The 16,796-nt window shown below is 41.9% G+C and overlaps 1 protein-coding gene across 2 annotated transcripts in view; it reads right to left on the reverse strand.

Moving 5' to 3' along the window:
* Positions 1-1,644: 1,644 nt before the first annotated feature.
* The window catches only part of maml2 (mastermind like transcriptional coactivator 2), an 80,981-nt gene continuing 65,829 nt past the window's right edge, over positions 1,645-16,796 (reverse strand). Inside the window, exons 3-6 of one of the 2 annotated variants that reach the window (XR_013933125.1) lie at positions 5,866-6,048; positions 5,395-5,503; positions 2,778-5,030; positions 1,645-2,499 (exon numbers count right to left, since the gene is read on the reverse strand). Coding sequence is in view for 1 of the 2 variants with exons in the window: in XM_080427859.1 (XP_080283985.1) it covers positions 4,174-5,030; positions 5,395-5,503; positions 5,866-6,048 (1,149 nt within the window). In the remaining variant the exon portion in view is untranslated. Of the gene's footprint in view, positions 5,031-5,394; positions 5,504-5,865; positions 6,049-16,796 lie in introns of both variants that reach the window. The other variant, XM_080427859.1, reaches the window with a different exon arrangement.

Here is a 16,796-nt window from a genome sequence, read left to right on the forward strand (position 1 = left end):
AATAAGATAAAAAACATGTAAGGAGTATAACACCAGACTATAGACTGATCCATGACAGGTTGTAACAGACTAACACACCAGACTATAGACTGATCCATGACAGGTTGTAACAGACTAACACACCAGACTATAGACTGATCCATGACAGGTTGTAACAGACTAACACACCAGACTATAGACTGATCCATGACAGGTTGTAACAGACTAACACACCAGACTATAGACTGATCCATGACAGGTTGAAACAGACTAACACATCAGACTATAGACTGATCCATGACAGGTTGTAACAGACTAACACACCAGACTATAGACTGATCCATGACAGGTTGACACAGACTAACACACCAGACTATATTAGGCTGAACCATGACAGGTTGACACAGACTAACACACCAGACTATATTAGGCTGAACCATGACAGGTTGAAACCAGGTGGAAAGGAAGCTCCGCTGGATATGAACCATAGACTGTATAAAAAGAATGGACAGCGTTATGCCCCTAGACTCTACAGACCGTAAATGAAGCCGATTGTTCAGCAATTTCAAATCCACCATATTTCAATATTGCGTCATATTGCGTCATATCCTGCAGAATGACACCAGACCATTATTGGTTGGGTAGCTTGTCAATCAAAAGCGGGGGCGGGGAATGAATGCTATTGGTTGTGTAGCTTGTCAATCAAATCATCCCGCCCCTCCTAGAGCATAACCTACTTTATCGTAAATTTTAAAATAAATGGGACCATAGTTTACCAAAACGCATATCATGATGATTGAAAGGAGACTTTAAACTAGCGACTGGAAGCATATAGTATTTATGACACTTTTTTATTAAGGTAAGAAAATCTAGTCTAAAGTTTGTCAAAAACCCATCCGCTTGCGTTAAGATAAATTATTTCTGACACCAGCAGGGGTAAAACAGCAAAACTACAGGCCATTCATATGAACTGTCTCTTCCGTATTGGAGTCAATGTAAAAAGCTCAATCTCAAGCTGGCCCCTTGATATGAAGCCAATAAGCTTCAAAACGGATCTGTAGAAACCAATGGGTCACGTGACGTCTCCCTTCGTCCATATTTTTAGTCTATGGTTGAAACGGAGTAAAACACCAAACTATAGACAGATCTACAACAGGTTGATACATAACACACCAGACTAATGACTGTTGATGATGTCTTGTGTATTATGTCTTTAAAAGTCTCGATGAAATAACACACCAGACTATAGACTGATCCATGACAGAGTAAAACACCACGCTATAGACAGATCCACCATGACAGAGTAACACACCAGACTATAGACGGATTCATGACACACCTTTCACAGGGCTCTTCAGGCCCTGTGACAGGGCCTGACATCCCTGTCACACAGTGCTGTGAGAGGGGCCTGATGTGACAGGCCCTGAAATCCCTTTTTACAAGGCCCGTCACAGGGCAGGCCCTGATACTGTAATAATACTGACCATGATGCTAACATGATACTGACCATGATACTGCCATACTGACATGAGACTGACCATGATCCTTAGTCCTATGGTGGTGTTTTAAAGAGAGATAAAACTTATTTGCTCTTGTGTTGTTGTTTTGGTTTAATCTTCTAATTTCAGCTGTTACTAGCTAACAAAACCCCAAAACATGTCAATCCATTCAACTCAATTTTTATTAATTACATGAATTATAATGTCTCCTTACTTTCTCAATAGATTATTAAATATTACATGAAAAATTAAATGGTTACATGTTTGGACATTGGTGTTAAAAAACATCCACATAATTATGAAAAGTTGAAGGAATAAGCAGGAAAAGCATTTGTAGTTGTACTATAAAAGACAAATCTGTCTGTAAATGCCTTAACATGATAATAATTGGATGTACGTAGATTCAGAAACGTAACTTGAGATACCAAGATGAGCTTTGAAACAATACGTTATTTTTTTCTTCACAGTGTGCATTTGGTATTGTATCCTATATGACCACACTACCACATGGGCATGACAAATAGTTTACAAAAAAATACAAATAAAAGCATTTTAGTCAATAAACTTGAATCAAATGGACCGAGTACTAAGGATAGAACATAACATTATTTTCACAAGAATACGCAAAACAATACAGGATAATTTGATAACAAATACTATATTGAGTTTATAAAATTCCATTTTTAACATCATTTTTACAAATGTAATCCCTTGCGCCATACTTCTATCCGTACTCATGGCCAGGAGTTCTGGTGAATGGCGAAACGGCGGCACAGTTTTTACCATTACCGTAAGTCTGAGACTCCAGCCTTGAATGAGACTTACAGATTATTTTTTAAATGATTCTGACATTTATATTGTTTCTGTCAATCTCGGTCAACCACCAATATCCATTGGAAGCTCAGTGTTTCACAGTCCTACTTGATTGATTGAATACTTTATTAACAGTTTGTAAAGACAAGCACGGGGAAGTACAGTTCAATACAAGGTCTGTTAAGAGGATTTTAAACGCAAGAAAGCACTATGGGTTGTTTCCATTGGTGTCCTTTGTACTCAATTCATCGAAAAAACTTCTCCATACATGTACAAATCGTCATTGTCGGGCAGAAACTTCTTATGTCCCTTTTTTAACTTTTTGCGTTTTTTCGTAAATTAACTGATTATACTACAGCGTCACACAAAAGCATCAAAAGTATCAGATCGAGCTTGTCGATCTGCTACTTTTGCTGTTTTTGAATTTTAATCCTGAAAAGTAACAGTCTTGGACTGGACACAATGAGGTTTCCACTCGACAGAGACAAATTTCAAAATAAGAAGTGCTTAACTTCAAGCCACAGATGTTACCCGTCGAATGGGACCCCTTGTGTTCTGTAATATTCTGTACTGTTCAATAAAGAGTAGGCATGTAAAGATTCACTCAACTCACGATACGATTCGAATCACAATATTAGGTTCACAACACGATTTTTCAAGATTTTTTAAACACAAAATTATTTTCCAGATAAATGACCAAATTTCTTTTTAAAATTATTTCTCACACACATTTTTACAATACTGTGTTTTCTCTTATCCTCTTTTCAATACAGTAGCAATTCTACCAAATGACTAAAAACTCTTAATCAATTCTCTTACAAAGATCCCGTATTGTCTTTTCACATGTCAGTGACATCACTGACGAATCCTTGGTATCTTTATAACCAGCTTCGAACATAATGGCGTATTACGTCCGTGTTGCATAACAGTGACATCACTGTCGAATCCTTGGTATCTTTATCCTTTCAACGTGTGTTAATTAGCGCTGTCGCTACAAGCTGTATTTTGTTTTTTTCACCCTCGCGCTAATGAAACACTAAACGGGATTATTATTTCATGTCAACATTCAAGTACAACTATCAGAAGATGTAACCCAGGTAAAGTAATACGTAACTCTGCAAGTTTAACTAAAGTTTTCCACCTGTCCACATTTTTCTTATGGATATTTTTTGCATCGGGATTCATTTTTTATTAAATCAATTTAAATCCGCACCAGTTTGAATCGATTCAAATCGATTTACGATAAATCGTTACATGCCTAATAAAGAGACGTTTGAATTCCACTGTATTTCTTTATTTCCCTCAAATTGTTAATACCGGCTTTCAACTGCTGCCACAGCGCCACTACACTATTGGCTGCTGCAAAATCAAACCTGGGACCACTCTTAAACAGTTTTGCACATAGACTAAATGCTATTTAGCACTTTAGGAATCTCTTTTATTTATCAAATGCAACTGTTCATGCAGACACCGAGATGGGTTTTATTTATATATTAGTACTTTTATATTGTTTTGTGGTTTCTTGTTTGATTGTTACATGTCAGGGACATGTACCTGTTCCTTTCTGTAATATCTAGTGTTATTGTTACATGTTGGGACTACGGATGAAAATTTGCATTCTTTGCAACTCCGACATATTTTCATTGCATCTTATGCCGTGCTCATGAATATGTGCTGTACCTCCAGAATAAACAAATAAAGTAAAGTACACTCATTGAGGATACATGTACAGTATGGAGAAGTAGGACCACGAAACATGGAGCTTCCAGTGGATATATTGGGGGTGGTTGACCGAGACTGACAAAATATCGGAATAATACAAATCTCAGAACCGATCAAATTAATTTGGTCAGTCTCGTCTGAGGCTATCTAAGACTCCAATTCAGGAGTGACTGCCTAGAATCTCATCCAGATTGATGTCTTTCATCCAGTCATCGTTCCCAGAGCCAGATTTCAGCAGGGAGTCAATAAAGTCAGAGTCCGTGTTGATCCCGGGAACCGTGTTATCTCCGTCTGGGAGAAAGTCAAAGGTCAATCGGTTGGCCCGGTTACTCTGGTAGCCGCCGCTGAGGTTGGGGCCGGGCGCCACGGAGAAGTTCCCCGCCCCGGGTACCCTCTGCTCGGGTGAGGCTTGGTTCAGGCTGCCCGCTGCTGGTACGGAGCTCATCATGGACTGGCCGGGTCTGGGGACTGTGCCTCTGATGGCTGGGTTGAGAGGGAGCATTCCCATGCCCGGTGCCACCTGGTTCGGAGGAGCCATGTGCCTCTGCTGTTGGTAGGGATGGTTTGGTAAGTCCAGCTGAGGGCCCTGAGACAGGTGCGGGTTGGGTAGCCTCCTGATCCCCATCCCGGCGGCCCCTTGCTTGTTACCCGATGCCCACCCCGCGTTTGCGTTGGACATCAGGCCTCCCAGAGCCTGCTGCGCGGGTGCTCCTGTTGACTGCTGTTCTCTCGGATGCTGCGGTGGTGCGCCGGCCGCATTGTTCATCCCAAACGAGTTGGCCTGGATGTTAGTGCCGGGGAATCGGGGCTTGTTTTGGTTCAGCCCGATTCTATTTTGGTTGTTGTGCTGCGGGAACTGGCCAATACAGGAGGCTGGGTGGCAGTCAGTCCCCATGCCAAACCTCCTGTCAGTGGATATAGAGGTCATCTTTGCCCCGACGCCATTAGGAAGGTGACAGGACATGGACTGTAGGTCATTCTGAGGACCGTTGTTCAGTGTCTGGGAGGCATTTAGACCTGAAAGCAAACCCAAAAAAAAAGATTATAATTGAGTACATTGTGAACAGACCCACATTTGATACAACTGTTTTATCTCTGGGACCCCAATCTAGTATTCATTTAACTCTTGAGGTCCAAATGGACCCTTACAGGCCTGTAACTCTGAGAGTGTGCAAATATTCTGTTTTACTATTTGTACACGCTCCTTGAAATGAAAAAAGAACCACTGACATAGACGGTCAGCCAAGCCGGAGGCACCGCGGTGGATTCGAACCGCTAGACTTGCCGCGGTGGTGGACTGGTACTTAACCCCTGCACCACCCAAGTGCCCCCGTATTTCAATGGTTTTTATCAGCATCATCACACATACAGGAGGCAGTACCTGCAAAGGCGTTTCCCTGCTGAACTCCCACAATGCCTCTGGTTTGCTTGTAATCAGGTGGTGGCCGCGTGAGATGACGGTTGAACTGTTCTTGTGTGTTGTCTTTTTCCTGTAATGCAAAGGCAATGTAGAGGATTCGGATTAGAGGTGTTGATAATGTAAAAATGTTTTAAAGAAAGAAAGAAAAAAAGCTTCTCGATTATTAAATTAATAGGCTTATATCTATATGTCCTGGTGGACATATAGTATTTTATTTTCTGGCCAAAAAAAACACCACAAAACTACCTTTGTTTTAGTAGTAAAATTAAATACTTAATTCTTTACTACAGTTTAGACATCGGTAGACATGGAAAACCTCCGTCTATGTAGCAGAGAGTTAGAGAGCGAACTCGCCAACGCTCTGGACCAGAGCTAGATTCCATATTCAGATAAAAAAGCTCTCGTCTTGGATATTATGAACATGTTACTCACTGAATTGTTAATGGTGAGGTGCTGCTGGTTGAGCTGCCTCTGGACAGGCTGGGGTTTGGTCTGCAGGCCTTTCTGCTGCTGGCTGCCTGGTGCTGGGGGTCGCTGCTGCTGGGACTGGTTGGACTGGTTGGACAAGCCCACTATGTTGCCGTTGGTGGGCAGCCGTGGACCTGGAGGAATACCCTGAAGAAAAGACAGAACATGGGTTGAGTGAAAGGCGTGCAACAGTTCATCCAACTAATAATAATAATCAACCTTAATAAAAGATCATCATTGCAGATCTGCAAGCGTTTCAAGCTTGTAGATCTGCAACTTTTGAATTGGAATCCTGAAAAGTAACAGTGTTGGACATATGAGGTTTCCACCCGACAGAGACGATATATCAAAGAAAGCATGCTTCTCGATTATTCAATTAAGCGTACAAGTAATCAATCGAATAATTGCCGCGAAAATAATCGATAGTTGCAGCCCTACCTGAGTGTCAGTGGCACACTTTCTATTTGAGGTTCATTTCAGCTGACTCTAATGGGATTCAGTCCTAGGCCAGTATGAATGCTTTGGACAGTGAAACACAGTCTTTCCCATCGCTGCAAAGTGTCTACCCAGAGAGCTGCACCTGAGTGAGTGGTCAACGCCGTGCCAATCATGACCAAAGACGACGCAATAGCGCACACACGCCACTAGAGGGCAAAGCTCTATCGCAGTGGATTTTCAAGCCATTCAACCTCCAGAATGTTTGGTGGTGAAGGCTACTCCCTCTGCAGTTGAACAAGGGAGACTTGGCGCGAGGCTGTTTTGGGGGAAAGAGTGAGTGTCCTCCTCAAGGCAGAGCTATTCCCCTGACAATTGTGCAGAGAGAGAGAGAGAGAGAGAGAGAGAGAGAGAGAGAGAGAGAGAGAGAGAGAGAGAGAGAGAGAGAGAGAGAGAGAGAGAGAGAGAGAGAGAGTGGAAAGAACCCGAGACAGCAGGAAACGCTGTGTCGACAGAGGAGTGAATGGCCAGGCCAGCACCATGACTACCTCCATTTAATAAGCTCTTCTTTACTATAAAGACTGTTGTGTTTAGCACGGAGGGAGGCACCATCTCGCCCACAAGAAAACCATTTTGGTTACTGATGCTCACACACACACACTTTTATCACCGTGCTACTACTGGAGAAAGACCTCGCAAAAGATGGAGGCATCAAAGACAAACGGCCCTTTCGCTTCAAATGATTATCTTGTTAGCCTGTTTTATGTGTGCCGTTGGCAGCTTTCACCAGCACTGCTGTTTGAGACGGGAGTCTGAGGGTGATTTATACTTGGTTGCGTGTTGGTGCACCGAAAATAGCGGATCTACAAGCTCACAATGCGTCGCAGTACGACTCGCTGTGAGCTTGTATATTTGGTGCGAGACACAAGCACGAAACCAAGTATAAATCTTGGCTTAATAATCAATAACTACAGGTAGCAGCAGTTTTTTTCAGGGAGGAAAAAAGGAAACCTAAATTAATTCACATAAACAAAACAAAAAAATGCAACGTCTCTTGATCAGGGGTGCAATCTAGGCAATTAGCAGACGCTCTGCAATACGGATCACATTAGCACAGTGTGTGCACAATGTCTGCTATTAGACTGTGTTGACTTAGCCAGAAGCAGATACACTTCATCACCAAAAGGTGAGGCACATACAAGAACCGAACATTTCAATGACAAAAGTAAATAGCCACATAGGACTCACATACAAGTGCAGCAGGACACTGCAGAACTTATAACAATACATCTTACAAGCAGACAAACAGACAGTGTAACGTTTTTTTCAGGGAGGAAAAAAGGAAACCTAAATTAATTCACATAAACCAAACAAAAAAATGCAATGTCTCTTGATCACGGGTGCAATTTAGGCAATTAGCAGACGCTCTGCAATATGGATCACATTAGCACAGTGTGTGCACAATGTCTGCTATTAGACTGTGTTGACTTAGCCAGAAGCAGATACACTTCATCACCAAAGGTGAGGCACATACAAGAACCGAACATTTCAATGACAACAGTAAATAGCCACATAGGACTCACATACAAGTGCAGCAGGACACTGCAGAACTTATAACAATACATCTTACAAGCAGACAAACAGACAGTGTAAGACGTATTATGCTATGCACAGTATGTAGGTTAGGGTCCTCAAAACATTTTCCAAGGGAAAAATGGATTATAAATCCAACCAGTGAGATTTGGGGCTGCTCGAAGCTTGTACTTAGCATGCAGATTCTTTGTAGATGATGACTCTGTAATGGGCTGGTCGACTCTGGAGGTCTCTTAGAGAAATGAGAGAGCGCGAGAGAAACGGGGTGAGAGGCAGGGTGGGCAATGGGTGGGTGGGAGAGAGAGAGACGCGGGGTGGGGTGGGGGGGCTCTCCGTCATGAGAAGAGAGGAATTCCACACTGGGTTTCACACGGCCCATAGAGATGTACAGCACAATGCAAGGTCCTGTCTGCTTTTCAACGTGAATGGACGGGGTTGTTTTAATATTATGATGATGTTTTTGTTTCTCATGGATCATAACCACTTAAGCCGTATTTTATACGTCATCGTACAATGGCGCATCGCAACTCATTGTGAGCTTTTAGAGCATCTTTTTTTTGGGCCTATATAGTAATGTCATGAACAAAGTAGGGATGCCAGCCAGGTTGAAAGTGGATCATAAGTTGCACAGCTCAGGGTTTTTGGATAGACTTGGTATTCTTGAATGCCATTATGCGATCACACGGCATGACCTGACAAGACGTGGGAACTGAACTCTCATCAGAAGCTATAACCCATATCACATAACCCGGTATTCATTTACAACCGTAACACCCATGTGTGCCTGAGTTCAATCCGCAAAAACCAACCAAGCCTAGCATTGAGGTTTGAGCCAGGACCCAAACATCTTTAGCGGCGGTTTCGCTCCAGAATGCGACGGCGAAGCCCCAGCGTCGACTTTGATTCACTGTCGATTCTCACAGTTCCCCGGGAACCATGTGAAGTTATGGCCATTACGCAAGTTCTCACCGCAGAGCCTAGTACCGCCTTGACATGACACCGGAACGGCCCGGGCTCTTGTCTTTGAAGTTCTCTCACAGCCGCACGCACGCACGCACGCACGCACACACACACACACACACACACACACACACACACACACACACACACACACACACACACACACACACACACACACACACACACACACACACACACACACACACACACACACACACACACACACACACACACACACACACACACACACACACACACACACACACGGAATGAGGAGTGTTTTGTTAGCATGTACATCTGAGTAATCCTCTCTTTGTCATTCTGACGTGTCATGAAGCTGTTTCCCTACCCCCCCAAAACGCACACACACACACACACACACTCTCCCGTTCTCATTCTTCACAAGCTCGTTGTAAATGAATACCACATGTGGCTTGGGCCCTCGGAGAAGGAGCTGATTTAAGTCTCCCATCCCGCGGCAGTGCAAGGCTAACTGACAGCGATCCAGGCCCCAGCCTCGCCGGCTCTCACACTGCACTTCCTCCCCTTCCAGTCTGGAATCGGCACACGGTCCCATGGGAGGGCCTCGGCATCTGGACTTGGCCACGGCTCCCTTTCCCAGGAAACAAGCGCTCCCTTCACAGTGCTGCTGGGGCGACCTGGCTTTTATTTTTTTACCCAAATAGTAGCATGCTAGTCCTATTCTTAAACACACACAAAAAGTGATGTGGGTGCTGCAATATCGTCAGCCACCGGGTCGAGGAACATTCACAGTCCTTTAAGAGGGTTACAGCGAGGACACGTGTTAGGTTTGTCAAATTATACTTGTGAATTATAACCACTTAAGTCTTAAACCCTATATACTTCATTGAGCGGAGTCAGCCAGGGAATTATACTTGGCTCCCTCCTTTTTTCCCTCAAAAGCAAATCTCAGACATGAGCTTGTAGATCTGCTATTTTCGCTGAATGTTTGCCTATTTTGGCCAAAGCTATCACCTATCATGTCATGCCCAGAATAGGGATGTTAGGGTTCATGTTTTAGTACAACTAAACCTTCAGGCATATACAGTACAGCAGCACGCTAGGCCCATTCCTCAGGACAGAGAAGTAGTCGCTGCAATGCCATTAGACCCAGGTTGAGAAACTAAATGTTTGATGTTGGCCAAATATATTGTAGCAGAGATGCCTGCCAGGTTTGATTTCTTCACATCCATGGGTTGAAATGGCAAATGGTGCATTTATACAGCGCTTTTATCCAAAGTGCTTTACAACGTTTACAATCGCATGCACACACCGATGGCAGAGGAAACCATGCAAGCCAAGCTCATCGGGAGCAGTGTCTTGCTCAAGGACACTTTGACACTTCAACCCAGGGGGAGCCGGGGATCGAACCCGGGAACCTTCCGTTTCCCAGGCGGCCGCTCTACCTCTTGAGCCACTGCCATTAACAACTAGCTTGAATATACAACTACTCTGGCCGGACGCTGGCGTAGCGGTCCGGGCACCTAGGCTACAATGTAGCCTGACAGTGCGTCGCGGGTTCGAGTCCCGATCGCCGGCCTTTGCTGCACTACCCATCTCTCTCTCCCCATTTCCTGTCAGCCTACTGTCCTATTAATAATAAAGGCATAAAAAGCAACTACTCTTGCATGCTGGCAAGATTAGGACTTTTTAATGCTACTTTAAACCTTCATTCTCCTTTTCAACGTAGGTGAATTCACCAAAACTGTGTATTGTACCTGGTCTGAAATACAACATCAATACAAAGGATTATCTATATTCGTCAGTTTAACAGCATCTAAGGGAATGGCAGTCAGCTAGACACACACAACACAACACAACAGGTTATGTGACTATACATGTACTTAAAGCTACAATTTGGGACTTAATTTATAGAATAAAAATATTATTCTAACCAGTCTGTATGTTAGAGTTTGTCAATATAATATAACTAACAGTGGTTGGAGGCAGTCTCCCTACTCTTTCCATCGAGAAATGTAGACCCTGTGTATGTCAGTAAAGTTATTTGGAGCAGATGGACACTAGACGCATAGCCATCTTTATTGTAATTCAGACATCGTTGCACTGGGAGAAAGAAACAGACCTAAAATGTACGACTTTACATCCTTGGACACTGATCTGAAATAGCAAGTGACTATGAAAGTCCCAAACGAGAACCAGAGATCACAGTTTTGTTTTGTCTTTCAGAGCACTTAGAGCAGTGGCATTACGTTCATCACTGCTTGCAAGTGTCCCACATGGGGCCTTCATTTCTTTATTTCTGTGGCATTACTAATCCAATACACTGGGAAGGCTCTCCTCTCTTCTCTGTCCCCCCCCCCCCAATGTCAGCTACTTACGTACATACTAAAATATCGTCTCTGTCGGGTGGAAATCTCATGGAGGATTCAAATTCAAAAATAGCAAAAGTAGCAGATCTACAAGCTCAAAATTGCAGATCTGCTACTTTTGTGCGACGCTGTAGTATGACCAAGTAGGGCGTTAATTTACGAAAAAAAAAGAAAAGTCATTAGAGTATGGAGATAAGAGGTTTCTGCCCGACAGCAACGATATGCAACGCCCTCCCAGCCGAATCCACAAGACAAGCACAGAAAGACTACAGTGTCAACCACTCGCGTAGCCAAAAGCCATAAGCATAAGCTATCATATCTTCATGAACGCATAGCCCTTTTTCATTACAAGTGTAATGTCCTTGGAGAGAAGCTTATCTAAGCATAATCCCTGTTCAGAGCATCCTGTAATAGAGCAACAGTGGGCTAGATAGGTGGCAGCGTATGAAAGGGGGAATGGGGGATTATAACCCAGTAGGCTTCAAAGCGGGGCCTGTGTGGACCCCCGGAAATCCTTGAGGGGGCCCGAGCCAATTGAGAAGTAATTTAATTTCACTACAATTCAGTGAACTTGACATTATTACCACAACAACAACTGAATGAGTGACTATAATAATAATAATGTTTAAACGTCACCACCATGAATCAATTTCTCGTGTACAATTGTGACATTTAGACAATTGAATTTAAACCCACACCTCTTTTCTTGTTTCGTCACTGGAAGAAACCTTTTATGTCCAAAATCGTGACTTCTCTGAAAATCGGTTAAATATCTACAAAACCCGCGCACAGACTTAATCACTTTCAACCTGGTGTCTCTAGTTTGAGTGATGCAATGTGTTGTGAGCTTGTATAATTACGGGGGGAAGAAAACAAACAAACATAAAAATATGGAATACGGAGATACAAGGTTTCTGCCCGACAGAGATGAAATCAGGGTCACTAGGACAGAATCATTAAAAAAGGGCTCCATGGCCAAGTCAATTATGAAGGTCTGTGACATGTGAGCTCATGGTGATTAAGACTTGGATATGAAAACAGATCCTAATGGGAGATTTGTTTTGCAAAGATGAGAGGGAAACCTATTCCCATTTGTAGCACTTTTTAATGTATTTATATTGACATACCAAAAATTGAAACTTAATATTTACCCGAAAAAAGTGTTTTCACAAGCTATAACAAAACATGGATGAGTTGGCCTAGCTTTTGCTTTCTTAACACTAAAGTTAAACGGGCAGACGTCTAGATGCTTACATAAGGTTCTTTAGATGTGAGGGAGGACGTGCACATGGAGTCACGGTCTGAAGGAACACTAATGGATTTCAACAAATCATTTCATTGCCATATATTTATCTACAACAGCCATTTACAAACCTGTGGGCCAGGGTCCACTAGCTAGCCGTGGAGATGATAATATAACATTAATGGTCAAATATTTGATGTGCAAAAATTTCATTTTTCTTTAAAACCTTGAAAATGAGTTGTCATTGTGATACCGATAAATAGGAACTATGTATATACTATCGTTGCTGTCAGGCAGAAACCAGCTAACTCAATTTTTCCGCTTTTGCATTTTTTCCCCCATAAATCCTTTAGGTCTGTGTGTTGATTAAAAAAATATTGAACCAATGAAAAGTATTAAAAAGCGCTTCTGACCAGCTAACCAGCTAACTCCATTGGATCCTCAAACGTTCTGCTAAACCAGCTAAGTCCACCAAAGGGGGTCGGAGATAGCTGGTTTTGCTGACTCCAGGCTGCACCCCCTTTTGACCTCCAACCTCATTGTGAGCTTGGAGGTCCATTCAGCTGTTCTTATCAATGATGAACAAAACCTCCTAACTCCACTTTTTGTTTTGTTTTTGTCATTTCCTGAAAAATGAACATTTTGGAGCTGGTTTCTGCCCGACAGCAGAGATATGTTAGTTCCATTGATCCAAGCAGGAACACAATCAATCGTTAACCCATATAAGACCTGAGGCCAATTCTACAAATTTCTAGATCCTAACAGTTTTTTTTAAACACTTATGTTGCTGTAATATCAGTGGTTCTCAAACGTTTTCATGTCAAGGACCACCCAAAATGATACGTATTTGGCCCTCCATCTCAAAATATTTAGTTCCAGGGACTCCCCAGAAGCCAAGATTTGAGTTACAAATGTTCGCTTTAAAAAAGATACAGTATATATATATTCCCAAATTTGACACATTTTCACGATTTAAAAAAAATTGCAGATCTACAAGCCCGTAGCGCAGCGAAAAAAAAATCGCGGTTCTGGGCGGATTGGGTATGTTTTTTCCCGGTTTTTGGTTACTTTATTTCGGTTTTAGGGTTAGGGTTAGGTTATTTAATTATAATAGGTTATTTGATAATTATTAGGGTTAGGGTTCCTAATGTTAATAATGAAATGTTTTTATCTTGAATTTAGTAAATTAACTGATAAAACATGAATTAATAATAACATAAGAAAATATTTTGTAAAAAAAAAATATATATATAAACTTTTTTTTTTTTTTTTTTTTACATTCACCAAAAAAAAACCAGGTTGAGAACCACTGCTCTACACAATGCTTCCAGAACGCAGGGCCCAATTCAGGCCTATTTTGAACATATTAACGAGGGTTAATTAATATTCACATTCTGAAAGAGCATGATTTTTGTTGATGGAACATGCTATGCTATTTTGAGCTTCCTTGTCCCATCATGGCTCTAAATATAGGACTGTTTTTCCTCCATTGTTTACAAATGTCACAAATTGAATTCAAACAAACATATTACAGCCCCAAAATACAGAACAGATGTTTAAAGAAATCTGTCGTCCATGGCGAATTTTTCTATTAAGCGCAGAGTCAATCACCTAGAATAAAAACATGGCTCCACTTGTTATCTTATTTATTTAATTTATGTATATTATTATTGGTGGTGGGGCAGTTGTTGTTTGTTGTTGTTGTTGTTGTTGAGTCATTGTTTGAGCCTTTAACGTGTTTGTGCAGTGTTGCGTTGTTGCGTTTTTTGGTGAATGGCTGTAGATAATGGCGGTACTCAGTGAAGGGTTCAACACTGCTTGTCATGATTGTACAACCTCTCTACAATCACCCAGCCACTTCCCTTGATCAGTAGAGGTTACAAGAGCTCTCTTTAAACGGTTCAAATTTCCATTTCACACAAAGGCAGCCAGAGATACGGTTTGTGCAAAAAGGAGGGAAAAAAGGGTGGGGGGGGGGGATTGGGACAGTCTGTAACTCCCAAATCATAACAAATCAGCGATTAAAACCTCCGGCACCAGGCTAAGCAGATTACTGTCATTTCCCTGCACTTGTCCCTTCTAGCTAACAACCTCCAATTAGCAAATCCCGCTGCGCACAGAATCTACGCCCTGACGGAGAGCCACCGTGACATGCGGAGAAATTATAAGTCCTGCATGTTAACCCATTCAATCCGGGAAGGCATCTGTGTCATTTTAAGATTTCTTTGGCTATTAAAAAAATAGCAGATTTACAAGCTCATAGCGGCAGCTTGTAGCTTGTAGATCTGCTATTTTTTTGGGGGGGGATCGTGAAAATTTTTTGCAAATCTTTGAATATAAATATACACTTTGTAACTCAAATCTTTGCTTCTGGTGGTCCGCGGCCAAATACATATCATTTTGGGTGGTCCTCGACATGAAAAAGGTTTGAGAACCACCGATATTATAGCAACATAAGTTTCTTTAAAAAAGAAAAACTGTTAGGATTTAAAAGACATTTGTAGAATCCCCAGAGTCAAAGATTTGAGTTAATTTCTTTTGGAAAAACAAATATATTCAAAGATTTGCACACATTTTCCACGATCTACAAGCTCGTAGCGCGGGCACCGCTTTGTATATCAGCTATTTTTTGAACAGCCCAAAGTAGAATATAATGGTTATAGCTAAACAAATCCAAAATTTGACACCTGTAGGCCTATGCGGTTCCCGGATTGAACGGGTTAATCTACCACGCTCTGGCAATCCGTGTCATCGTCAAAAGCACTCGGAGGCAGAGATACATATTCAGAGGGAGCCCACGAGACAACGACGGAGCGCGCAGGCAACACCTTCAACGGTGACATGGAGCGGCAACTCCCAGGGCAAACGGCGTCACGTCGTGCCCCCTTGCAGTCGGAGACAGCCGGTTAACCCTTTAAGACCGGGAACGCATCTGTGTGTGTCATTTTTAAGATTTCTTTGGCTATTCAAAAATAGCAGATCTACAAGCTCATAGCGCGGCACAGAGTGCCGCGCTATGAACTTGTAGATCTGCTATTTCTGAAAAAAAAAAGAACACGAAAATGTGTGCAATTCTTTGAATAATATATATATTTTAAAGCAAACCTTTTTAACTCTGTTACAACTTCTGGGGGTCCCTGGAACAAAATATTTTGAGATGGGGGGTCCACGGCCAAATACATGTCATTTTGGGTTTGGGAACCACTGATATTATAGCAACATACGTTTAAAAAAAAATAAAAATGTTTAGAATTTAGAACAGAAATGTGTAGAATCCCCCAGAAGCAAAGATTTTAGTTACAAATGTTCGCTTTAAAAAAACATATATATATTCAGAGATGTGCACAAACGTTCAAGTTTTTTCTAAAATAGCAGATCTACAAACTCATAGCACGGCAATCGGTGCCACGCTATGAGCTTGTAGATCTGCTATTTTTGAAGGGCCCAAAGAAATGTAAAAACGACACAGATGCGTTCCCGGTTTGAATGGGTTAAATGCCGGGAGCAACGCGAGGAAACAAGAGTGACGAGCAGGAGACGGAGCAAAGCGGGCATTTGGACTGAGCTGTGTATCCTGTTACCAGATCATCAGCGGGGATAAAATAAATATAATGAGAGCCTGTGTTGTTTTCACATTGCCAAAAGGCCCCTATTAAAAATTCGAACGAAATATGCCATCCAATCTTGCATTCAGCATGCCCTAGAACTGAAGAACACTAACAAGGAGCTAGAGTTGAAAGATACATTGAAAATTGAAGCTAGTGGCTTTTGTAAGGCAACGGATAAGCTTGTACATTCAACCTTAATTTATCTTTATCGCTTATCGCATTAAAGCAGGGGATAGAGGATAAAGCCTGAACATTTAAAATCCTATTAGTACACCTTTTATTTAATGAAATGGACGTTTCAATTGATGCATTTCTTTATCAGAAACCAACATGTCCATTACATCAGTAGTTCTCAATGCTGGGCCGGGGTCCGTGAGGGGGTTCAAGGGGGTCCCCGGTAAAATTACTTATAATATAGAATCAATATAAGTTTAACCACTTTAACCCCATCAGCTATTTAAAAATGGCCGACCCACTAGCTCACAGCACGTCACGATGCAACGCATTGCAAGCTTCTACCTCCACCTCTATTTTCCCAAAAATATTGAACTTTTTTGAATATTATTTTGGAAACATTTTAACAACACAAACCTTAAATGGGGGTTCCTGGTACAAAATCCTTTTATATGGTGGCGTCCTTGACATCCATCCATTAATATTTATGGCAAAAAGTTAAATAAATAAATGTAAAAAATAATGAAAATA

The sequence above is a fragment of the Gymnoscopelus braueri genome (genome assembly GCF_963280865.1).
Source record: "Gymnoscopelus braueri genome assembly, chromosome: 5".
In the NCBI taxonomy this organism is placed as follows: domain Eukaryota; kingdom Metazoa; phylum Chordata; class Actinopteri; order Myctophiformes; family Myctophidae; genus Gymnoscopelus; species Gymnoscopelus braueri.